Source organism: Hemitrygon akajei, chromosome 5 (genome assembly GCF_048418815.1).
Source record: "Hemitrygon akajei chromosome 5, sHemAka1.3, whole genome shotgun sequence".
Lineage (NCBI taxonomy): Eukaryota > Metazoa > Chordata > Chondrichthyes > Myliobatiformes > Dasyatidae > Hemitrygon > Hemitrygon akajei.
This window is the reverse complement of record NC_133128.1, coordinates 115,114,363-115,140,149: the sequence shown is the minus strand read 5'-3', so window position 1 is coordinate 115,140,149 and position 25,787 is coordinate 115,114,363. Positions and strand designations below refer to the sequence as shown.

At 46.7% G+C, this 25,787-nt stretch overlaps 1 protein-coding gene across 5 annotated transcripts in view; it reads right to left on the bottom strand.

Moving 5' to 3' along the window:
• The window catches only part of obsl1a (obscurin like cytoskeletal adaptor 1a), a 141,444-nt gene that overhangs the window by 29,324 nt on the left and 86,333 nt on the right, over nucleotides 1–25,787 (bottom strand). For all 5 annotated transcript variants that reach the window (XM_073046244.1, XM_073046242.1, XM_073046246.1 and 2 more), the window contains 6 exons: nucleotides 20,738–21,013; nucleotides 15,006–15,272; nucleotides 13,445–13,717; nucleotides 10,050–10,316; nucleotides 6,584–6,850; nucleotides 4,204–4,316 (listed from right to left, as the gene is read on the bottom strand). In XM_073046244.1, coding sequence (XP_072902345.1) covers nucleotides 4,204–4,316; nucleotides 6,584–6,850; nucleotides 10,050–10,316; nucleotides 13,445–13,717; nucleotides 15,006–15,272; nucleotides 20,738–21,013 — 1,463 coding nt within the window. The remainder of the gene's footprint in view (nucleotides 1–4,203; nucleotides 4,317–6,583; nucleotides 6,851–10,049; nucleotides 10,317–13,444; nucleotides 13,718–15,005; nucleotides 15,273–20,737; nucleotides 21,014–25,787) is intronic.

Sequence of the window (25,787 nt, the reverse complement as noted above, 5' to 3'; positions counted from 1 at the left end):
GAGTAGTCTTTGGGGTACTGCATGTCTGTCCTTTATTCATGATTTGCTGCACTCTTGAGTGCTGGTGGGGGTGGGGGGTTCCAATGCTTTTTTACTGGTGGGGGGGAGGTTATTGCCTTGCTGCTGATTGCGTGTGGGAGGGGGAAGCTGAGGGGGGTTTTGGGGCTCTAGCATTTAACTGTCATTCATTTTTTGGGGCACTCTTGTTTTCGTGGATGTTTGCAAAGAAAAAGAATTTCAGGATGTATATTGTATACATTTCTCTGATATTAAATGTACCTATTGAAACCTATTGGATGTTAATGTATGATTGGCAGGTGGCGTGCCTTCTGACCAGGTAGTGGGCAGTGTTGGCACGTGACAGTCACGATCCCTCCAATGCAAGCTCTCTATCAGCTTTGCACATCTGGACACTGCAATTTTTCCCATTCTTCTTTACAAAACTGATCAAGCCCTGTCAGTTTGCATGGGGATCGTGACTGAACAGCCCTTTTCAAATTCTTAATTGGATTGAGGTCTGAACTCTGCCTTGGCCACTCCAGGACATTAACCTTGTTGTTTTTAAACCATTCCTGTGTAGCTTTGGCTTTATGCTTGGGATCATTGTCTTGCTGGAAAACAAATCTTCTCCCAAGTCGGTTCTCTTGCAGACTGCATCAGGTTTTCCTTCACAAGCCTTCCAGGGCCTGCTGCAGTGAAGCATCCTCACAGCATGATGCAGCCACCACCATGCTTCACAGTAGGGATGGTGTGTTTTTGATGATGTACAGTGTTGGGCTTATGCTAACCCTAAAAGTTAATCTGATGGCCAAAAAGCTCAATTTTGGTTTCCTCAGACCATAGAACCTTTTTCCATCTGACTTCAGAGCCTCCACATGCCTTCTGGCAAATTCCAGCCGAGACTTCATGTGAGTTTTCTCCTTGCCACTCTCCCATAGAGCTGTGACTGGTGTAGCACTCGGGCAACAGTTGTATGTGCAGTCTCTCCCATGTCAGTCATTGAAGCCTGTAATTCCTCCAGAGTTGTCATAGGTCTCTTTGTGACCTCCCTCACTTGCACAGCCATTCAGTTTTTGAGGATAGCCTGCTCTAAGGCAGATTTACAGCTGTGCCATATTCTTTCCATTGCTTGATGATTGACTTAACTGGACTCCAAGGGATATTCAGTAACTTGGAAATTTCCTTGTATTCATCTGCCGACTTGTGTTTTTCAATAACCTTTTCACGGAGTTGCTTGGAGTGTTCTTTTGTCTTCATGGTGCAGTCTTTGGCAGGATACTGACACACTAGCAGTTGGACTTTCCAGGTGTATTTTACTACAGTCAATTGAAACACCTTGACTGCACACAGGTGATCTCCAATTAACTAATCATGTGACTTCTAAAAGCAATTGGCTGCACCAGCGATGATTTGGTGCGTCATAAGAAAGAGGGTGTATACTTATGCAATCAATTATTTTGTGTTTTGATTTGTAACTAATTAGATCTATTTGTAGAGATCTATTTTCACTTTGACTTGAAAGTGTATTTTTCTGTTGATCAGCGTCAAAAAAAGCCAATTTAAATCCACTGTGATTCAATGTTGTAAAACAATAAAACATGAAAACTTCCAAGGTGGGGTGAATACTTTTTATAGGCACTGTAGGAGTTGTATTATATAGTATCATATAATTGAAGTTGGAGTTTATAGCTGAGCAGGGAGGACTGTTGTGTATTTAATATTTCAGTAAAATTTCAGTAATATTGTAAATATATTTTATTAGGCATTCTATGTTTGTTTAAGTAATTCATTACAGATTATATGTAAAAGTACGTGATGGGAAACATCATCATGCCACCACGTTAAACGTGTGTGTCTCACTAAAAGTATTAAGAACATATGTGAGTTATCCCAGCTCGGTGTTTTCATTAATTAGTTTTTATGTTTTTGGAGTTACAGAACATTCCAGTGGGAATTGATTCCAGATTGCTGGTGTTGTACTGTAAACCATTGCACTGCCCTGGTGGGTTTCCGGATTGAACGGCCAGAGGGTGGGACAATCACAATTTGTAGAAGGCATTTTGAGCAGTACATAAATAGGAAAGGTTGAGTGGGATATGGGTCAAATAGAGGTAAATTGGACTAGTTCAAGTAAACATGGGAAAGTTGGGCCAAAGAGCCTGTTGTCATGACTTCATGTCTCTACCGCCCAGCCAGAGGTTCCCATTGGGTACGGTGGGGGAGAGCTTTTGGAAGTGCCGGTTATTGATTGTGACGGTCACAAAAGAACACGGAACAATACAGGCCCTTCAGCCAACCTTTTAACCCACTCCAAAATTAATCTAACCCTTCTCTCCCACATAGCCCTCCATCCTTCCCTCATCTACATGCCTATCTAAGAGTCTCTCAAATGTTTCTGCCTCTACCGACCTCCCACCCAGCAGCACGTTCCACACACCCACCATTCTCTGTTTAAAAATATGCACTTCTGACATCACCCCTATACTTTCCTCCAAACAATTTAAATTTATGCCCTCTTGCATCAACTATCCCTGGGAAAAGGTCTCTGGCTATCCATTCGATTTATGCCTCTGATCATCTTGTACACCTCTATCAAGTCATCTCTTATCCTCCTTCTCTTCAGAGAGGAAAGCCCAAATTCCCTAAACCTATTCTCATAAGACGTGTTCTCTAATCCAGGCAGCATCCTAATAAAGATCTTCTCAGCAGCTATTTTATTTTATTTAACAGCACAGTACAGAGTACATGCTTGTGGCCCAGCGAGCCATGCCGACCCATCCCAGTCACAGGACAATTTACAATGACCAACTAACCTACCCAGTATATCTTTGGAATGTGGGAGCAAACTGAAGCACCTGTATTCCACAGGGAGGACATACAGATACTCCTTACAGAACTGCTCTGGAATTGAACTCCAAACTCCAGACGCCCCGAGCTGTGATACTGTCATTCTGACTGCTATGCTACTGCCACATCCTTCCTGTAAAGAAGTGACCAGAACTGAACAAGTGTGGTCTAACCAGAGTTTTATAGACTCGCGACCCTTGAAACCAATTCCCATCTCAAGAAGGCCAACATGCCATATGCCTTTAACCACCCATTCAATGCCTCTTATCATCTTACTGTATACATCTCCATCAATCACCTCTCATCCTTTTATTAGTCGAGGCATTGACTTCACAAGTCAGGAGGTTATGCTGCATCTTTATAAGACTCTGCTTCGATAGATAGATATTTTATTGATCCCAAAGGAAATTACATTGTCACAGTGCACAGATATATGAATATTAGAAGAGAAGCAGAAAGGATTAAAGTAAGTTACCACAAGCAGTCTAACAGGAGGGGGTCATCACTTCCCCAGCTACAGGTTGACTCATTATAGAGCCTAATGGCTGAGGGTGAGAATGACCGGATCTGGAGTATTGTGTACAGTTCTGGTCACCCCACCATAGGGAGCTTTGGAGAGGGTGCAGAGGAGGCTTACTGGGATGCTGCCTGGTTTAGAGGACACGTCCCACCATGACAGGCTGGATAAGCTTGAAGGGGAGATCTGATAGAGGTTTACAAAATAATGAGAGGCATAGATAGAGTGGACAGAGGGCATCTGTTTTCCCACCAGAGGGCATGCATTGAAGGTGAGAGGGGTAGGCTCAAAGGGGATGTGAGGGGTAAGTTTTTTCACTCAGAGAGTTGTGGATGCCTGGAATGCTCTGCCTGGTGTGGTAGTAGAGGCAAATACATTAAAGGCTTTTAGGAGACGTTTGGACAGGCACATGGATGTGAGGAAGCTGTAGGGATATGGATGTGGTGAAGGTAGGAGGGATTAGTGTTTGGGTGTTTTTGATTCGTTTTTTAGCTGGGTCAGCACAATATTGTGGGCCGAATGGCCTGTACCTGAGCTGTACTCTTCCATGTTGTATGCTCCAGAGAAAAAAGCCCTAGCTTGTTCAACCTATCTTTATAAGACACGTCCTCTAATTCAGGCAGCTTCCTGGTAAATCTCTTCTGCACTGTCAATAGAACTTCCACATCCTTCCTATAATGAGGCAACCAGAACTGAACACAGCATTCCCGAACGAATGGAAGCCAATGTGCCATATGTGAGCAGGACACATCATACACGACTATACTCCAAGTGTGTAGTTCTATTCGTACTTCTGTTCCTTTCTGCCCAAGTTAAATCTTTGTTAAAATTCTACCCACCTTATACCATCTGACCTCCACGTTGGGACGGGACAGTTCGCACTCCAAGGTGACTACGGTGGTTTCGGGGACTTGCAGGTCCTTCAGTTGTCTCATGAAGGTCACAGGGGGCTCTGAAACAGATCAGGAATACGGCAGGGTGAGTGGGAACCTTGCCCCATGGGATACAGGGTTGTAGTGCAAGGACAACAAGTGACAACACTCCTTCTCCACCCAGTTACCACATGGGCAAGTGTGCGCGCACACCGCCCCCCCTCCCCACCTGAGCAAGTCTATCATGAAGGTGGACAAATAAAATTTTATTTTAATTAGAGATATAGAGGATCTCCTGGTCCAATAGACCATGCAGACTGGTTAAAGAGATATAAAGAGATTTTGAAACCAAGGGATTCTGCAGATGCTGGAAATGCAAAGCAACACACGGTAGATGCTGGAAGAACTCAGCAAGCCAGACAGCATCAATGCAGAGGAATAAACAGTTGGCAATTTAGGCTGAGACCTGGTGAAAGGTGTCTGCCTACAATGTCAACTGTTTATTTCCCTCTAAGGTGCTGTGTTCCTCCAGCATTTTGTATGTATTAACGAGATTACCCAATTACATCCATGTGACCAAATAACCTACTAACCCATACACCTTTGGAACGTGGGAGGGAATCGGAGCCCGTGGGGGAAACCCATGAGATCACGGAGGAATGGTGGAATTGGACGCGGGTTGCTAGCGCTGCATAGCGTTACGCTGTCATGATGTTCATTGTAGCTGTTTTCTCTGGGTCATCAGAGACCGAGAGGAAACCCACTAGAAGTTTATAACTGATGAGAGACACAGGGAGTGTAGAGAGTCACGAGTCTTTATCCCACAGATTAGAGGTCAAACGCTAGTGCACAGACACAGAAGGCGAGAGGGGTACGTTTGAAGGAGAATTATGGTGTGTGTTTTTTTTACACGGAATGGTGAGCGCCTGGAACAGTCTGCTAGGCAAAGGTGGCAGAAGGAGATTCAATGGCAACGAGTAAGATGCGTATAGATGTTCACGAGATGGCTCGGAAGGAGGCATATAGACCGGAAGGAGGGATATAGACTGTAAGCAGGCAAGTAGGATCAATTAAATTAGCATTGCTGCCAAAAACCAGGTGGGCCAAAGGTCCTGTTCGTAGGGTGTACTGCTCTATGCTAAGTTGCTCTGTGGGAATTCTAAGCAGGTGGGGACACGCGTGAGTGAGGGTGGTCAATTGATGAGACTCATGGCAATATGACGGGTCAATAGTTGGCACACAGGGCAGAGTGAGAGGTCACCAGTTCAGACATGGGTCAGTGTGTGAGGTCACCAGTTCGGACATGGGTCAGTGTGTGAGGTCACCAAACGTCGGTCAGCGTGTGAGGTTACCAGTTTAGACATAGGTCAGTGTATGAGGTCACCAGTTCGGACATGAGTCAGTGCGTGAGGTCACCAAACTTCGGTCAGCGTGTGAGGTTACCAGTGTGTGCGGTCACCTGATGGTACACAGCACAGTGCCAGCAGTCAGTAGATGGGATATGGAGGAGTGAGCACTGTTCACTCTAAGGTAGGTGTGTGTGTGTGTGTGTGTGTGTGTGTGTGTGTGTGTGTGTGTGTGTGTGTGTGTGTGTGTGTGTGTGTGTGTGTGTGTGTGTGTGTGTGTGTGTGTGTGTGTGTGTGTGTAAGGTTGTCACCCTCTACCCCTTTGGCATGTGAAATATATTTCACGATCGTACACAATCACATTTCCTTTTCTGCTTTCGAATGGGGATAGTGTTGACAATGTGGACCTTGCAATGATTTGCCTGCTTATTTATACTGCTTTTATTGAAGAAATTATTTCGTACACACATGTTGTCACTAGGCAAAAAAATTGCACAACACATAATTTTTGTGCACCCTGGTCATTACAAATTAGAGGGAAGATTGGCAGTGGCTGTGGTCAGTAGATGGGACATGGCGATGACTCAGAAAGGTGGCATCCGTCATTAAGGACCCCCATCACCCAGGACATGCCCTCTTCTCATTGCTACTGTAGAGGAGGAGGTACAGGAGCCTGAAGACACACACTCAATGTCTCAGGAGCAGTGTCTTCCTGTCCAACATCAGGTCTTGAATGGACATTGAACCCATGTACACTATTACATACTTTTTTCTGTTCTTTTGCTCTCTTTAGCAAAACTTACATGATTTAACTTTTATATACATTTTTATTGCATTGTATGTTATAGTTTTTATTATTATGTATTATAACGTACCGCTGTAGCAAGACAACAAATTTCATGCTATTTACCGGTGATATTAAACTAGACTCTGAGAATGTGGTCGGTAGATGAGACACAGGTCAGTGTGTGTGATCAGCCAGAGTGATGAGCGAACATTACCTCGAACTGTGAGCCGTGCCGAGCAGCGGATATTATTGCTCTGGAACGCGATGGTTCCCGTGTCCTCTAACATAAGGTCAGACAGCGTGAGGCTGTGACGCGTCCCCTCCACACTGACCCGCCGCTTGGAGCACGGCTTCACACGAATTCCATCCTTGACCCACACCCCCTCAACATTTGGGTGGGACAACTCCACGTGGAATGTGGCAGCCTCCTTCTCGAAGGTGTCCAGGTCCACTAGGGACTTCCTCAGGCTAATTCTCCGAGCTAGATCCACGGAAAAAAATGCAAATAAGTTAATCCTGTCCAGCAATCATGGGCCACGGTGAATTCTGCCTCCTTTCCACTGGGGCCCTGTTCATAATGACATACACCTCAACCTCAGAGTCTGTTTCTGCACTGAAACCAAGCCGACCTTCAGCAATACCCACACCTCAATCATTTGTCAGTATAGAAGGCTGTCAGGGTTAGGTTGGATTAGATTGTGCAATTGTTACTTTCTTTGCAGTTTGAACTTTCTCATACCTGTTTGTATTTCTTATAATTACCAATGTATCTGCAATTGTTCAGTGTGCCGCCTAGTGGCTACAGTTCTTTGTATTATTTTTGGAAGCTTCTTGGGTATCGCATTCTTTGAGTAGGGGCTACTCTGACTGGTTAACTCTTATATACAAATTTGAATGGAATGTCTGTTATCCATGGTATGAGAAGAGCAGAGCACACTGGCCCGCCATCTCTTCTCTATTTCTTCTTTGTTCTTTCCTGCCATTCACTACTAGACTCTTGCTGCTTTCCATTTCCAATTCCTTTGTCCTCTTAGCATTTATAAAATGACTGTGAAGTAACAAGTTTTATGCCTCATTCTTGACTCCTGAAAGAACCTTGGATTAAAAACGTCAGAACCCAACAGTTAAAACAGGACAAAGGCAAGATGCAAACTGGGCTGAGAAGTGGCAGCTGAAGTTCAACCCAGTAAAGTGTAAAGCAATTTGCTTTGGAAGGTCAAACTCGAAGGCAGAGTAGAGTTAATGGCAGGGTTTTTTAGCAGGTTGGAGCATCAGGTTCTTGTTGAACCTTAGAGTCCAGGTCCATTAACCCCTCAAAGTTGCAGCACAAGTTGATAGGGTGGTTGAAAAGGCAGACGGAGTGTCAGCCTTCATTAGTTGGGGGACTGAGTTCAAGAGCCGTGAGATAATGCTGCAGCTCTAGAAAGCCTAGTTAGACCACACCTGTAGTATTGTGTTCAATTCAAGTCAAATAGTAAGCACGTGGAAGCTTTAGAGGGGGTACAGAGGAAATTTACCAGGATACTGCCTGGATTAGAGAGCACGTCTGATAAGGACAGGTTGAGCCAGTTAGAGATTTTCTCTTTGGAAACAAGGAAGACGAGAGGTGACTTGGTAGAGATGCACAAGGCATTAATAGAGTGGACAGCAGAGATTTCGTCCCAGGACAGGAATGCTTCATACGATGGTGCACAACTTTAAGGTGACTGTCAGAGGACGTTTTTTTACGTAGAGAGTGGTGGTTACTTGGAACACCCTGCCAGGGGTGATGGTAGAGGCAGATACTTTAGGGATATTTAAGAGACTCTGATAGACATATGGATTATAGAAATTTGGAGGGCTATGTGGGAGGGAAGGGTTAGATTTATTATAGAGTAGGTTTAAGGGTTGGCAAAGCATTGGAGTATGCAGGCCACATGTTCTACCAATCTGCTGTTGCCAGTACAATATTCTATGTGGTGCCGTGCAGGAGCAACAGGCTCATTAAACTGGTTAGTGAGTCTGGCTTTGTTATAGGAGTCAAACTGGACACACCGGAGGCTGTGGTAGAAGAAAGGACCCTGCAGAAAATCCTGGCAATTCCGGACAATGTTTCTCACCCTCTGCATGCCACCTTGGCTGAACAGAGGAGCACTTTCAGTAATAGACTAGGACAACTGTGCTGCCCCAAAGAGCGCTACATGAGGCCATTCTTACCCTCGGCCATTAGGCTCTATACTGAGTCAACCTTTACCCTATGACCCCCTCCTGTTACACCGTTTGAGGTAACTTATTTTTTATTCTTTCTACTTCTCTTGTAATATGTGTATGTCTGTACACTTGTAATCTACTGTGACACTGTAATTTCCTTTGGGTTCAATAAAGTATCTGTCTACATCTAACATTGGCTCATCCTTATTACAATTTCCTGCTGCTGAATTGTCTTCATTAAGACAAATTTTGATGAGTAAGAAGCAGGTCTTTATTTAGTATTCATGAATTTAATAAGGACACTGTTACTGTAGTGTGATTGTGTAGAATTGCTGTAATGTACTGTGCTGTAATGTTCTCTTGGTGATAAGGATAGTTAAACTATCTGTCCCATCACACATTCCCAGGGTCAGACACAGAGTGAAACTCCCTCTACACTGTCCCATCACACACTCCCAGAGTCAGACGCAGAGTGAAGCTCTCGTCTACACTGTCCCATCACACACTCCCAGAGTCAGACGCAGAGTGAAGCTCTCGTCTATACTGTCCCATCACACATTCCCAGGGTCAGACGCAGAGTGAAGCTCTCGTCTATACTGTCCCATCACACACTCCCGGGGTCAGACACAGCGTGGAGCTCCCTCTACACTGTCCCATCACACACTCCCAGAGTCAGACACAGAGTGAAGCTCCCTCTACACTGTCCCATCACACACTCCCAGAGTCAGACGCAGAGTGAAGCTCTCGTCTATACTGTCCCATCACACACTCCCAGGGTCAGACACAGAGTGAAACTCCCTCTACACCATCCCATCACACACTCCTGGGGTCAGATACAGAGTGAAGCTCCCTCTACACCGTCCCATCACACACTCCTGGGGTCAGATACAGAGTGAAGCTCCCTCTACACCGTCCCATCACACACTCCCGGGGTCAGATACAGAGTGAAGCTCCCTCCACACTGTCCCATCACACACTCCCAGGGTCAGACACAGAGTAAAGCTCCCTCTACACTGTCCCATCACACACTCCCAGGGTCAGACACAGAGTGAAGCTCCCTCTACACTGTCCCATCACACACTCCCAGGGTCAGACACAGAGTGAAGCTCCCTCTACACTGTCCCATCACACACTCCCGGGGTCAGACACAGAGTGAAGCTCCCTCTACACTGTCCCATCACACACTCCCAGGGTCAGACACAGAGTGAAGCTCCCTCCACACTGTCCCATCACACACTCCCAGGGTCAGACACAGAGTGAAACTCCCTCTACACCATCCCATCACACACTCCCGGGGTCAGACACAGAGTGAAGCTCCCTCTACACTGTCCCATCACACACTCCCAGGGTCAGACACAGAGTGAAACTCCCTCTATACTGTCCCATCACACACAGAATGAAGCTCCCTCCATACTATCCCATTATGACTCCCAGAACTTGGACACGTGGGTCAGACCCCCTCCCACTTTGCTGTAGATGGTGACTCTTACGTTCCACGCTGAGTTTGCCCTGTGTCCGATCATGCAGCGTCTCACAGCGGTAGGTCCCCCGGTCCCCGACGGTGGTCCCGAGCACGGTCAGCCTCCTGAGCCTGCCTTCGCTCTGGAGCAGGAACCGGGGTCCGGCCTGGATCACCACCCCCTGCTTCATCCACTGGACCTCGGCTGCCCCACAGCTCACCTCCACCTCGAACGTGGCGTCCTGGAACTCCTCCACAGCCACGCTCACCATCTTCTTGGTGAACACGATCTGGGCCTCTGCGAAAAGGTTGGGACAGATGTAAACACCTTACCGTCTATCTGCGTCTCATTATCATGCCCCCACCAACCGCCATCTGCAACCACTCTGCCGCAAACCTGCTTGTAACCTGATGTTTGATTGGCTCGATTTTATTCACTTTATTCCTTAGTAAATTAATTGATAATTTACTTTATTATTATAGACAATAGACAATAGATGCAGGAGTAGGTCATTCGGCCCTTCTAGCCAGCACCACCATTCACTGTGATCATGGCTGATCATACACAATCAGTACCCCGTTCCTGCCCTCTCCTCATATCCCTTGACCCCGCTAGCTCTATCTAACCCTTTCTTGAATGCATCCAGAGACTTGGCCTCCACTGCCTTCTGGGGCAGAGCATTCCACATATCCTCCACTCTCTGGGTGAAAAAGTTTTTCCGCATCTCTGTTCTAAATGGCCTACCCCTTATTCTTAAACTGTGGCCTCTAGTTCTGGACTCATCCATCAGCGGGAACATGCTTCCTGCCTCCAGCGTGTCCAATCCCTTAATAATCTTATATGTTTCAATCAGATCCCCTCTCATCCTTCTAAATTCCAGTGTATACAAGCCCAGTCACTCCAATCTTTCAACATATGACAGTCCCGCCATTCCAGGAATTAACCTTGTGAACCTGCGCTGCACTCCCTCAATAGCAAGGATGTCCTTCCTCAAATTTGGAGACCAAAACTGTGCACAATACTCCAGGTGGGGTCTCACCAGGGCCCTGTACAACTGCAGAAGGGTCTCTTTACTCTTATACTCAATTCCTCTTGTTATAAAAGCCAGCATGCCATTAGCTTTCTTCTCTGCCTGCTGTACCTGCATGCTTGCTTTCATTGACTGATGTACAAGAACACCTAGATCTCATTGTACTTATCACATGTACTGAGACACAGTAAAAAGTTTGTCTTGCATACTGTTCATACAGTCAGATCATTGCACAGTGCATCGAGGTTAAACAATAACAGAATGCAGAAAAGGTGCATAAGTTATACAAGAAAGTGTAGTGCAGGTAGACAATAGGTGCAGGGTCACAGCGAGGTATACTGTGAGATCACGAATACACCTTATTGAATTAGCAAACCAGTTAACAGTCTTATAACAGTGGGGCACAAGCTGTCTTTCAACCTGCAGGTACGTACTCTCAGGCTTTTGTAACTTTCTACCTATGGGAGTGGGAAGAAGAGAGAATGTCTGAGGTGGGTACGGTTTTGATAATGCTGGCTTCTTTACTGAAGCAGCGAGAAATTTTAAGAGTCTGCAGATTCTGGAAATCCAGAGCAACACACAGAGTGCTGGAGGAACTCAGCAGGTCAGGCAGCATCTATGGAGGAGAAACATCGACTGTTCATTCCCCATGCTGCCTAACCTGCTGAGTTCCTCCAGCATCCTGTGTGGCTACAGAGTGTTGGAGTGCAGAGGACTGAGGGGTGATCATATGGTGGTATATAAAATCATCAAGGGTGAAAGCACATCATCTTTCTCCCCCATGGTTCGTGAATCAAGAACTAGAGGGCATAGGTCAAAGGTGAGAGGAGGGAACTGAGGAGGAACTTCTTCACACAGAAGTTGTTACTTTTGTGGAACGAACATCCAGACGAGGTCGTTGAGATGGGTACACCTGTAAAAGATACTTGGACGGGTTCATGGATATGAAAGTTTTTGAAGATTATGGGCCAAACACAGGCAAATAAAACTAGTTTACATGGGCAAATTCCAGTCTCAGCCCAGAACACTGACAGTTTATTCCCCTCTACAGATGCTGCCTGACTTGCTGAGTTCCTCCAGCATTTTGTGCATTGCTCTGATATTTGTGTATTTACACATATTTTATTCCATATCCATCCTTTAATCTCTAACTTTATTTTTTTAATATATCTCTTTATTCTTTGTTGAATGTTGGGTTTTTTTGTTGCAAGTCAAGTTCTGACTAACACACCACAGAAAATTCCTAATACATTAAAACATACACTCAGTGGCCACTTTATTAGGTACACCTGCTCATTAATGCAAATATCTAACCAGCCAATCACATGGCAGCAACTGAATGCATAAAAGCATGCAGACATGGTCAAGAGGTTCAATTGTTGTTCAGACCAAACATCAGAATAGGGAAGAACTGTGATCAAAGTGACTGACCGTGGAATGATTGTTGGTGCCAGAAGGGGTGGTTTGAGTATCTTTAGAATCTGATTTTCATGCACAACGGTCTCTAGAATTTACAGAGAGTGGTGTGAAAAACAAATATCACCCAGTGAAAAGCAGTTTTAAGAGCAAAGATGCCCTGTAAATGAGAGAGGGCAGAGGAGAGTGGCCAGACTGTCTCAAGCTGACAGTAACACGGGGGATGATTCTGGGAATGAAGGGGTTAACATATGAGGAGCGTCTGGCAGCTTTGGGCTTGTACTCACTGGAATTTAAAAGAATGCGGAGGGGATCTCATTGAAACCTACCAAACATTGAAAGGACTAGATAAGCTGGATGTGGAGAGGATGTTTCCTAGGGTGGGGGTATCCAGAACTAGAGGGCACAGTCTCAAAATTGAAGGGCGACTTGTTAGAACAGAGGTAAGGCAAAATATTTTTAGCCAGAGAAGTGAAATTGTGGAATGTTCTGCCACAGACTGAGGTGGAGGCCAAGTCCGTGGGTATATTTAAGAAGGACGTTGACAGTTTCCAAATCGGTCAGGGCATCAAAGAACATGGGGAGAAGTCAGGTGTACGGGGTTGAGTGGGACCCAGGATCAGCAGTGATGGAATGACAGAGCAGACTCAATGGGCTGAATGGTCTAATTCTACTCCTGTGTCTTACAGTCTAATGGTACATAAATACCCACACATAACAACAGTGGTGTGCAGAAGAGGATCTGTGAACGTACAACACGTTGAACCTCGAAGGGGATGGGCTACAAACGTGCTCTCCGAGGCCACTCTATTCGGCCCAGGAGGTACTTAATAAAGTGGCCACTCCATGCATCGGTGAATATAGTTGATCCTTGATAAACTGGATTTTGATTCTGGTCCTGACTCTGAAAGCCAGTGTATCTCGGTGAGGAGGCAATGGTTTTGAAGGGTTCTCTCTACCAGTGAAGCCAAAGTCCTACCTTGCACTTGAAGGCTGGCCTTGGAGAAGAGGCCTTCGGCCTCCGCTGTGACTCTGGTCACCTCGCCTGCCCGACAATCCCGTATCAGCAGGGTGTGGCACAGGCCATTCTGAGAGACCAGGTACTTGTCGCTGCCTGGCGGGACATCGGCGCCATTCACCCTCCACACCAGCCGCACGTCCTCGGGTGACACCACACACTTGAACTTGGCCACCTCTCCCTCCAGCACGGTGAGGTTGTGGAGGTCGGAGATGAACTCGACCACCCGTGGAACTGAAAGCCAACAGAAGACCCTTTGATCAGGGAACGACAGTAATAGCAATGAGTGGGAGCGTGAAAGAGAGGTCAGGACCCACACTACCAGGTTCAAGAACAGTCCCTACCCCACAACCATCAGGCTCTCGAACAAAAGGGAACTGCTGTATGCATTTAAGGATTCTGTTATATTGTTATCTCATGCTCGTTATTTATTGCTATTTATTTATACCTGCATTTGCACAGTTTGTTTACAGTTATTGTTCTATAGATCTGCTGAGTATGCCCGCAGGAAAAGAATGTCAGGGTTGTACATGGTGACGTGTCTGTACCCTGATAATACATTTAGCTTTCAATGTTTTGAGGGTGGGAGCTGGATGGATGGTTAGGACCCAGGGGTGGGAAGTAGTCGGGTGACTGGAACCTAAGGGTGGGAGCTGGATGGATGGTTAGGACCCAGGGGTGGGAAGTAGTCGGGTGACTGGAACCTAAGGGTGGGAGCTGGATGGATGGTTAGAACCCAGGGGTGGGAAGTAGTCGGGTGACTGGAACCTAAGGGTGGGAGCTGGATGGATGGTTAGGACCCAGGGGTGGGAAGTAGTCGGGTGACTGGAACCTAAGGGTGGGAGGTGGATGGGTGAACAGGACCCAGTGGTGGGAGCAAGTTAGGAGGTTGGGAATTGTTGGGTGACTGGGACCCAAGGAAGGGAACTGGTTGAGTGAATTGGTCTCCAGGAGTGGGTACTGAAAAGGGTAGATGGGGCCCAGGTGTGGGAGCTGGATGGATGAACAGATGAGGGGAGTGAGGGGGTAGATGAATCTGTGGAATTCATTGCCATGAGCAGCTGCGGAGGCCAAGTCACTGGGTGTGTTTAAAGCAGGGGTTGATAGGCTCTTGATTAATAATGGTGTCAAAGGTTGCGGGGAGAAGGCAAGAGAGTGGGGTTGAGAGGGGTAATAAATCAGCCATGATGGAATGGTGGAGCAGACTCGATGGGCTGAATGGCCTAATCCTCTCCTATGTCTTATGGCCTTATAAGTGATTTGAGAGTGAGGGGTGTGTCAGTCAATGAAGTGGAGGGTAATTAAATGGATGAGGAGATTGAGGGGGGTCGGTTACAGGAACTGCGATGGGGGCAGCAAGGTTGCAAGGGAACCATGGGGGGGGCCATGCCAGCAGAACGCCGGTTCCATCACTGGGGCCCGAGGCGAGGTTCCAGCCTTGGGTAGGTGGAGACCGGGGCCAGTGGCAGAAACCCTGGGGGTCCAGCCTCTGACACACAGGCCGGGACGTCACCCCACTTACCACTGACCGACACCCGCGCCGCCGTCCTGTCATCCTTGCTCTCGCAGGCGTACTCTCCCTCGTCCTCGGGGGCCGCCTTGCTGAGGGTGAGGGAGCGCAGCCGCCCCTCGGCCCGGATGGTGCGCTTCCGGCTGGGCTCCACCTCAGCGCCATCCTTCAGCCACACCACGTCTCCCCTGGCCTTGTTCAGCTCACACCACAGGGTGACCGAGCTGCCCCTCTGCACACTCGTGTTCTCCAGCCTCCTCACGAACACCAGCGGGAACTCTGCCAACACCAAAGAACAGGCAAACACCATTAATTCCCCTCCCGCAGGGGAGGGTCGTTCAGTATTCGCTTTATTATAGTCACGTTCCAAAGACGTACAGGTTAGGGCTAGTAAGTTGTGGGCATGCTACTTCATTTTATTTAAAAATACAGCACAACAACAGGCCCTTCCAACACTATGAGCCTGTTACACCCGTGTGAGCAATTAACCTGCACATCTTTGCAATGTGGGAGGTAGCTGGAGCACCCCATCACAGGGAGAACGAACAAACTCCTTCCAGACATGACGAGAACTGAACCCAGGTTGCTGGCATTGTGATAGCATAATGCTAACTGCTATGCGACCCTCCCCTCCAAACGTTGGCACCACAAGTGTGAAGATACTTGCGGGCTGCCCTGCACAATCCTGCAGACTCGATTTGATGTGACGCAAATTTGTACGTTTCAATGCATATGTGACAAATAAAGCTAATTTTTAATGTAGTGAGATATACAGTTATTGCTGTGACTCGAGGACCTGAGTTATTAGGCCTTCATAAATCAAAGTATTGAGTGCTGGAGTTGGGATTTTGCGCTGAAGTTGTATGGTGTTGGTGAGGCCTAACAGCAATAAGATTGAAAGAGCACAGAGAAAATTTACCAGGATGTGCCCAGGACTCGAGGACCTGAATTATAGGGAAAAGTTGAATAGGTTAGGATTTATTCCCTGTACCACAGAAGGAAGAGGGAGATTTGATAGAGCTGTACAAAATTATGAGAGGTATAGATAGGATAAACACAAGCAGACTTTTTCCACTGAACTTGGCGAGACTAGACTGGTACTAGAAATCATAGATTACGAGTGAAAAGAGAAACATTTTTGTGAAACTTCTCTCAGAGGGTAGTGAGAACGTGGAATAAGCTGCCGTTGGAAGTGGTAGGCGTGGGTTTGGATAAGTACATGGATGGGAGAGGCATGGAGGGTTATAGTCCAGTTGATGGGACTAACAGTTTGGCATGAACTGGATGGGCCAAAGGGCCTGCCTCTGCACTGCAGTGCTCTGTGACTCTCTATGTGTTTGTATGCCATCCATAGAGAATTTATTTTTAAAGATTAGCCTTGTCACGTGAACATCAAAACAGACAGTGAAATGAGCCATTTGCATCAACAACCAGCACAGTCCGAGGAAGTGCTGGGGGCAGCCCACAAGTGTCACCATACCTCAGGTGCCAACAGGGCATGCCCACAACTCACTAACCCTAACCGGTATGTCTTTGGAACGTGGGAGGAAACTGGAGCAGCCGGAGGAAATCCATGGGGAAACAGGGAGAACGTGCAAACTCCTTGCAGACAGTGATGGGAATTGAACCCCATCCCTGGCGCTGTAAGGCGTTAAGCTGACAGCTACATGGATCATCCTGTACTTATGTAAATCACGGTGGTACAAATGGAAAACAGAATGTAAAATGAAGTGTTACAGTTCCAGAGAAAGTGCAATGTAAGTAGACAACGGGTTGCAAGGTTATAACAAAGTAGGTTGTGAGGTCAAGAGACTTATCCTACCCTGGAATTGTTGCACAACAGGGTAGAGGCTGTCCTTGAGCCCGGTGGTACGCGCTTTCAGGCTTTTGTATCTTCTTCCCTGATGGGGGAGGGAAGAAGAGGCTGTCCGGGGTGGGAGGGCTCTTTCATGATGCTGGCTGCTTTATCGAGGCACTGGGAAACGTAGACGAGAGTCTGTAGAGTGGAGGCGGTTTTCCGTGATGTGCTGAGCTGTGCCCTCAGCTCTCTGCAGTTTCCCGTCGAGCATGACCATACCACGCTGTGCTACATCAGTGGTGTGCTGATAAACACTGGGGAGGCTCGGCACTGGCTCTTGGACCATCAGCCGTGGACCCTGGTGTGAGTTAGATCTGATGCAGTTTGGCACTCCGTAGTTTGCTCGGTGACCCTGATATCTGTTCCCTGTTCATCTGCTGCAGTCACGCCCACAGCAGCTTCCCCTCCCCAGACCTCTAACCCCCCACCCCCAATCTCCCCTACTCCTGCTTTATTGACTTCAGAAGCACGGTGACACGATGCAGATTTATATTCATTTTACACATGTACCTCAAAACACACAGTGAAATGAAACATAGAAAACCTACAGCACAATACGGGCCCTTTGGCCCATAACGCTGTGCCGAACATGTCCTTACCTTAGAACTATCTAGGGTTACCCATAGCCCTCTATTTTTCTAAGCTCCATGTACCCATCCAGGAGTCTCTTAAAAGACACTATTGCTTCTGCCTCAAAGGCAACACAAGTGAATCTGCAGATGCTGAAAATAAATAAAAAACACAAAATGCTGGCAGAACTCAGCAGGCCAGACAGCATCTATGGGAGGAGGTAGTGACGATGTTTCGGGCCTCTCCTGATGAAGGGTTTCAGCCCAAAACGTCATCACTACCTCCTCCCATAGATGCTGTCTGGCCTGCTGAGTTCTGCCAGCATTTTGTGTTTTTTAATTGTTTCTGCCTCCACCACCACCGCCGGCAGCCCATTCCATGCACTCACCACTCTCTGAGTAAAAAACTTACCCCTGACATCTCCTCTGTACCTGCTTCCAAGCACCTTAAAACTATGCCCTCTCGTGCTAGCCATTTCAGCCTTGGGAAAAAGCCTCTGATTATCACATGATCAATGCCTCTCATCATCTTGTACACCTCTATCGGGTCACCTCTTATCCTCCGTCACTCCAAGGAGAAAAGGCCGAGTTCACTCAACCTATTCTCGTAAGGCATGCTCCCCAATCCAGGCAACATCCTTGTAAATCTCCTCTGCACCCTTTCTATGGCTTCCACATCCTTCCTGTAGTGAGGCAACCAGAACTGAGCACAGTACTCCAAGTGGGGTCTGACCAGGGTCCTATATAGCTGTAACATTACCTCCCTGTTCTTAAACTCAATCCCACGATTGATGAAGGCCAATGCACCATATGCCATCTTTACCATACAGTCAACCTGCACAGCAGCTTTGAGTGTCCTATGGACTCGGACCCCAAGATCCCTCTGATCCTCCACACTGCCAAGAGTCTTACCATTAATACTATATTTTGCCATCATATTTGACCTACCAAAATGAACGACCTCACACTTATATGGGTTGAACTCCATCTGCCACTTCTCAGCCCAGTTTTGCATCCTATCAATGTCCCACTGTAACCTCTGACAGCCCTCCACACTATCCACAACACCCCCAACCTTTGTGTCATCAGCAAGTTTACTAACCCATCCCTCCACTTCCTCATCCAGGTCATCACAATGAGTAGAGGTCCCAGAACAGATCCTTGAGGCACACCACTGGTCACTGACCTCCATGCAGAATATGACCCGTCTACAACCACTCTTTGCCTTCTGCGGGCAAGCCAGTTCTGGATCCACAAAGCAATGTCCCCTTGGATCCCATGCCTCCTTACTTTCTCAATAAGCCTTGCATGGGGTACCTTGTCAAATGCCTAGCTGAAATCCATATACACTACATCTATGGCTCTGTTTAGTCACATCCACAAAAAATTCAATCAGGCTCATAAGGCACGACCTGCCTTTGACAAAGCCATGCTGACTATTCCTAATCATATTATGCCTCTCCAAATGTTCATAAATCCTGCCTCTCAGGATCTTCTCCATCAACTTACCAACCACTGAAGTAAGATTCACTGGTCTATAATTTCCTGGGCTATCTCTACTCCCTTTCTTGAATAAGGGAACAACATCCGCAACCCTCCAATCCTCCGGAACCTCTCCCGTCCTCATTGATGATGCAAAGATCATTGCCAGAGGCTCAGCAATCTCCTCCCTCATTTCCTACAGTAGCCTGGGGTACTTCTCGTCCAGTCCTGGTGACTTATCCAACTTGATGCTTTCCAAAAGCTCCAGCACATCCTTTTCCTTAATATCTACATGCTCAAACTTTTCAGTCCGCTGCAAGTCATTCCTACAATTGTCAAGACCCTTTTCCGAAGTGAATACTGAAGTAAAGTATTCATTAAGTACCTCTGCTATTTTCTCCGGTCCATACACACTTTTCCAATGCATCATTTGCGTCACCAACCAACACAATCTGGGGCAGCCCGGCCACACATTCTGGCACTGACATCGCCACCCATCGGGTTTAGCAGAACAAAACAAGCAAAAGCAACAACAACAAGAGAATAACAACAAAGCAAACAGCTTTCCTCCCTCCCGCCTGCCCATCTATCCACTCAGTCCGTCCTCCGCCCCCAGGATAGGCCCGCTGTTGGGCCTCCAACCTCCAGTGGATCTGCTGACTCGCAGACCCAGAGCTTCAGAATTTCAGACTGCCCCCAGCACATCCTCAGACTGCATAACCGCTGTTAGCAGAATCTCAGACGGTGATGAGGAGGTGCGTAGGACTACACTGAGCATCAGTAAACTAAGGAATTGATTTTGGTCTTCAGGGAGGGGAATTTGAGGAGAATGCATGCTAGTCCTCACTGAGGGGATCAGCAATGGAAAGGGTGAGCAGCTTCAAGTTTCTGGGTGTCAACATCTCTGAAAATCTATCCTGAGGCCAACATATTGATGCAATTATGAAGAAGGCACGCCAGCGGCTACCTTCCATTAGGCCTTTGAGGAGATTTGCTAAGTCACCAAAGACTAGCAAATTTCCATAGGTGTACTATGGAGAGCATTTTGATTGGTTGTATCATCGTCTGGTATGGAGACTCCAACGTTTAGGATGGGAAAAAGCTGCAGAGGGTTGCAACAGGAGCCAGCTTCATCAATGGGCACTGCATTCCCCGCATTGAAAACATGCTCAAAAAGACAGCATCTATCATTAAACTACCCAGGATAGACCCTCTTCTTATTACTACCATCGGAGAGGAGGTACAGGAGCCTGAAGACATACACTCAATGTTTCAGGAACAGCTTCTTCCCCTCCACCATCAGATTTCTGAAGGGACGATGAACACTACCTCACTACTTTTTCCCTCGTTTTGTTTTCTTTTCTGCACTACTTATTTATTTTTTTAAATTGATATATTTCTTATTGTAATTGATAGTTTTTTCATTAAGTATTGCAATGACCAGCTACCATAAAACATCAGATTTCACAACACGTGCCAGGGATGTTAACCCTGACTCTGAAGGGCATGTGATCAGGTAATTGTCAATGACACTTGAGCTTGGACTGATGGTACATGTTTGAACCTTACCAAGGCAAATGGGGGATTTAAATACCTACCTCACTAGTTTTGCTCTCTTTTTCCACTACTTACTTCATTTAAAATTTTGATATATGCTATATATTTCTCATTGTAATTTATAGATTTTTTTTTAAGTACTTCTGCTGCAAAACAACAAATTTCACATTTCTCAGTGCAGCAACCGGATTCTGATTCTGACCGTGTTGCTCACTGACTTAATCGATGCATTTTGCTGTACGTTTCAATGTACACATAACAAATAAAGCTAATCTTACCTATCACGCTGACGTTGAAAGTCATTTCGTCGTCTGCGGACCGGCAGACGTAGAATCCGGAATCCTCCTTCTGCACGTTCTTGAGGATCAGACTATGGACCCGCGACTCACAATTCATCTCGTTCTTCTCCCCTGCAGACACCGGTTCCTTGTGCCTGTACCAGGTGACGCTGGCCTTCTCCTTGGAGACAATGGCAGCGAGCACGGCCTTCCCATTCTCGTTGACCGTGACTTCTTCCGGAAGCTTCCCTTTGTTCGTGAAGAGCACTGGGGCCTCTGGCGGAGGGATACACGAGACTTATATAAACACAAGAGGTTCCACAGATGCTGCAGATCCAGAGCAACACACACACACTGCTGGAGGAACTCAGCAAGTCAGGCAGCATCTATAAAGAGGAATAAACAGTCGATATTTTGGGCTGAGACCCTTCATCAGGACTGGAAAGTAAGGGGAAAGCCAGAAGAAGGAGGTTGGGGCAGGGACGGAGCATAAATTGGGAGGAGATAGAACAGACCAGGTGAGGGGGAAGGTGGGTGGATGAGGGAGGAGTGATGAAGTGAGAAGCTGGGAGGTGATAGGTGGAAGAGGAAAATGGCTGAAGAAAGAGGCATTTGATAGGAGGGGACAGTGGAACATGGGAGAAAGGGAAGGAGGGGGGTACCAAAAGGAGGTGATAGGCAGGTGATGACAAGAGAATGGGTAAGACGGAAGCCAGAATGGGAATGGAAAAAAAGGGAAGGGGGAGGGGGGTGAGAGATTACCGGAAGTCAAAGAAATCGATGTTCATGCCAACAGGTTGGAGCTACCCAGACCGAGTATGAGGTGTGGTTCTTCCAGCCTGAGTTTGGCTTCATGGTGGCAGGAGAGGAAGCCATGGGCTGACATGTCAGAATGGGAATGGAGATTGGAATTAAAATGGTTGGCCACCAGGAAAGAGTGCTTATCGTGGATGGAGTGAAGGTGCTCAACAAAGTGCCCCCCCCCCCCCCCCCGTCTACGCCAGGTCTCACCGAGAGCACCGGATACAGTAAATGAACCCAACCTCGCAGGTAAAGTTTCCTTATTCCAAATTGGAAAAGGTAAGTTCGAAGTAAATTTATTATCAAAGTACATATATGTCACCATTAACAACCCTGAGATTCATTTTCTTGTGGGCATACTCAGTAAATCTTAGAAACAGAATAGAATCAATAAAGACTACATTCAACAGAACAGACAAACAACCAACGTGCAAAAGACAACAAACTGTGCAAATACAAAGAAAGAATAAATAAATAATAAATATAAAGACCATGAGATGAAGAACCCTTGAAAATGAGCCCCTAGGTTGTGGGAACAGTTCAGCGACTGGCGAGTGAAGTTATTCCCACTGGTTGGACAGCTTGATGGTTGAGGAGTAAGTCAATCAATGTTAGTGACTTCATATCGTGTCAAATTCATTTTTTCCATTTACTTTTGTGTTCACCGAAACATACAGTGAAAAGCACCATTTGCGGTAACAACCAACACAGTCCAAAAAAGTGCTGGGGGCAGTCCGCAAATGTCACCACACATTCCGGCACCGACATAGCACGCCCACAATGTTCAGCAGAACAACACAGGCAGTATGGAGTGTTTTCCTTCATTAGTCAGGAGTTTGAGTTCAAGAGCCATGAAGTAATGTTGCAGCTCCATAAAACCCCAGTTAGACCACACTTGGAATATCATGTTCAGTTCTGGTTGTCTCATTAGAGGAAGGATGTAGAAGCTTTAGGGAGGATGCACAAGAAGATTATCAGGAAGCTGAGCAACACACACAAAATGCTGGAGGAACTCAGCAGGCCAGGCAGCATCTACGGAAAAGAGTACAGTCGACGTTTGGGGCTGAGACGCTTCAGCAGGACTGGAGAAAAAAATGCTGAGGAGTAGATTTTAAAGGTGGGAGGAGGGGAGAGAAAAACACAAGGTGATAGGTGAAACCTGAAGAGGGAGGGATGAAGTAATAAGTTGGAAATTTGATTGGTGAAAGAGAGAAGGCCATGGAAGAAAGAAAAAGAGGGAGGAGCACCAGAGGGACGTGTTGGGCAGGAAGGAGATCAGGTGCTGCCTGGATTAGAGAGCATTTTTATGAGGAAAGACTGAGCGATCCAGGACTTTTCTCTTTGGAGCAAAGAAGGATGAGCTGTGACTTGATAAGAGGAATAGATCAAATGGGTAGCCAGAGACTTTTTTCTCATGGCGGAAATGGTTAATACAGGGGGCATGATGTTAAGGTGATTGGAGGGGATGTCAGAAGTATGCTTTTACACAGAGAGTGGTTGGTGGTAAAGGAATTTACATTGGAGACACTTAAGACACTCTCAGATAAGCAAATAGATGTCAGAAAAATGGAGGGCTATGGCGGAGGGAAGGATTAGATTGATCTTAGAGTGGGTTAAAAGGTTAGCACAGCATTGTGGGCTGAAGGGCCCATATTGTGCTGTAGTGTTCTATGTTCTATTTATAATTCCAATTATAGGCACCTTTGCTAAGGGAAAAGTTTCTTTAAACTACTTTGCAGTTGTACTAGACATTGGTGAGGCTGCAACTAGAGTATTGTGTACAGTTTTGGTCGCCGTGCTATTGAAAAGACACCAGTAAGCTGGAAAGAGTGCAGAGAATGTTACCAGGACTTGTGGGCCTGAGTTATAGGGAGAGGTTGGGCAGGTCTGGTCCTTCTTCACAAAGTGTTGGAGACAGAAGGTGACCTAATAGATCACAAGGGGTCCTGATCGGACAAATGCACCACAATCTTTTCCTCAGGGGATGGGAATCAAATACTCGAGGGCATAGGTTTAATGTGAGAGGGGAAAGACCTAAAAGGGGTCAGGGGGCGGGGGCAACTTCCCATGCAGAACGTAGTGGGTATATGGGACAAGCCGCCAGAGGAAGTGGTCGATAACAATGTTTAATAAGCATGCAGACAGGTATATGGATTAGAGAGGTTACGATGGATATGGGCCAGATGCAAGCACATGGAATTAGCTAAAGTGCTCAGTTTGGTCAGCATCGGCGAGGTGAGACAAAGAGCTGCATGATTCTGTCTATACACTTCATAATATTGTAAAAGTCAAATCAAAATCAAAGTTAATCTGTTATCAAAGTTCAGACATGTCACCATATACAACCCTGAGATACAATTTCTTGCTGGCAGTTACAATCAAAATTATGAAAGCTATACATAAACTAATACTGATTTAAATTGTGCTAATAAATAATAATACATAAATAAACTAATAAATAGATAAATAAACAAACAAATAAATAAATACCGAGAATATGAGTTCTAGATTCCTTGATAGTAAGTCCACAGGCTGTGGAATCAATTCATTGTTGAGGTGAGTGAAGTTACCACGCTGGTTCAGGAGCCTGATGGTTGAGGGGTAATAACTGTTCCTGAACCTGGTGGTCTGGGACCTGACGGTTGTAGGGTAATTAGTTCTTGAACCTGGTGGTGTGGGACCTGATGGTGAGGGGTAATTACTGTTCCTGAACCTGGTGGTCTGGGACCTGACGGTTGTAGGGTAATTAGTTCTTGAACCTGGTGGTATGGGACCTGATGGCTGAGGGGTAATAACTGTTCCTGAACCTGGTGGTGTGGGACCTAATGGTGAGGGGTAATTACTGTTCCTGAACCTGGTGGTCCGGGACCTGACGGTTGTAGGATAATTAGTTCTTGAACCTGGTGGTCTGGGACCTGATGGTGAGGGGTAATAACTGTTCCTGAACCTGGTGGAGTGGGACCTGATGGTTGTAGGGTAATAACTATTCCTGAACCTGGTGGAGTGGGACCTGATGGTGAGGGGTAATAACTGTTCCTGAACCTGGTGGAGTGGGACCTGATGGTTGAGGGTTAATAACTGTTCCTGAACTTGGTGGTCTGGGACCTGATGGTGAGGGGTAATCACTGTTCCTGAACCTGGTGGAGTGGGACCTGATGGTTGAGGGTTAATAACTGTTCCTGAACTTGGTGGTCTGGGACCTGATGGTTGAGGGGTAATCACTGTTCCTGAACCTGGTGGAGTGGGACCTGATGGTTGAGGGTTAATAACTGTTCCTGAACTTGGTGGTCTGGGACCTGATGGTTGAGGGGTAATCACTGTTCCTGAACCTGGTGGAGTGGGACCTGATGGTTGAGGGGTAATAACTGTTCCTGAACTTGGTGGTCTGGGACCTGATGGTTGTAGGGTAATTAGTTCTTGAACCTGGTGGTGTGGGACCTGATGGTTGTAGGGTAATAACTGTTCCTGAACCTGGTGGAGTGGGACCTGATGGTGAGGGGTAATAACTGTTCCTGAACCTGGTGGAGTGGGACCTGATGGTGAGGGGTAATAACTGTTCCTGAACCTGGTGGTCTGGGACCTGATGGTGAGGGGTAATAACTGTTCCTGAACCTGGTGGTCTGGGACCTGATGGTTGTAGGGTAATAACTGTTTCTGAACCTGGTGAAGTGGGACCTGATGGTGAGGGGTAATAACTGTTCCTGAACCTGGTGGTGTGGGACCTGATGGTTGTAGGGTAATAACTGTTCCTGAACCTGGTGGAGTGGAACCTGATGGTTGTAGGGTAATAACTGTTCCTGAACCTGGTGGTGTGGGACCTGATGGTTGTAGGGTAATAACTGTTCCTGAACCTGGTGGAGTGGGACCTGATGGTTGTAGGGTAATAACTGTTCCTGAACCTGGTGGTGTGGGACCTGATGGTTGTAGGGTAATAACTGTTCCTGAACCTGGTGGAGTGGGACCTGATGGTGAGGGGTAATAACTGTTCCTGAACCTGTTGAAGTGGGACCTGAGGCTCCTTTTACCCTCTGCCGGACAGCAGCAGCAAGAAGAGCACGTGGCCTGGATAAATGGGGTCCTTGAAGATGGTGCTTTCCTGGGGCAATGACCCTTGTAGATGTGCTCAGTGGTGGCAAGGGCTTTTCCTGTGATGGAATTTTCTGTTCTTGAGCATTGGTGTTTGCAGATCAGGATGTCATGCAATCAGTCAAGATTGTGCATTTATTTGTCAACATTTTGTATGGCGTGC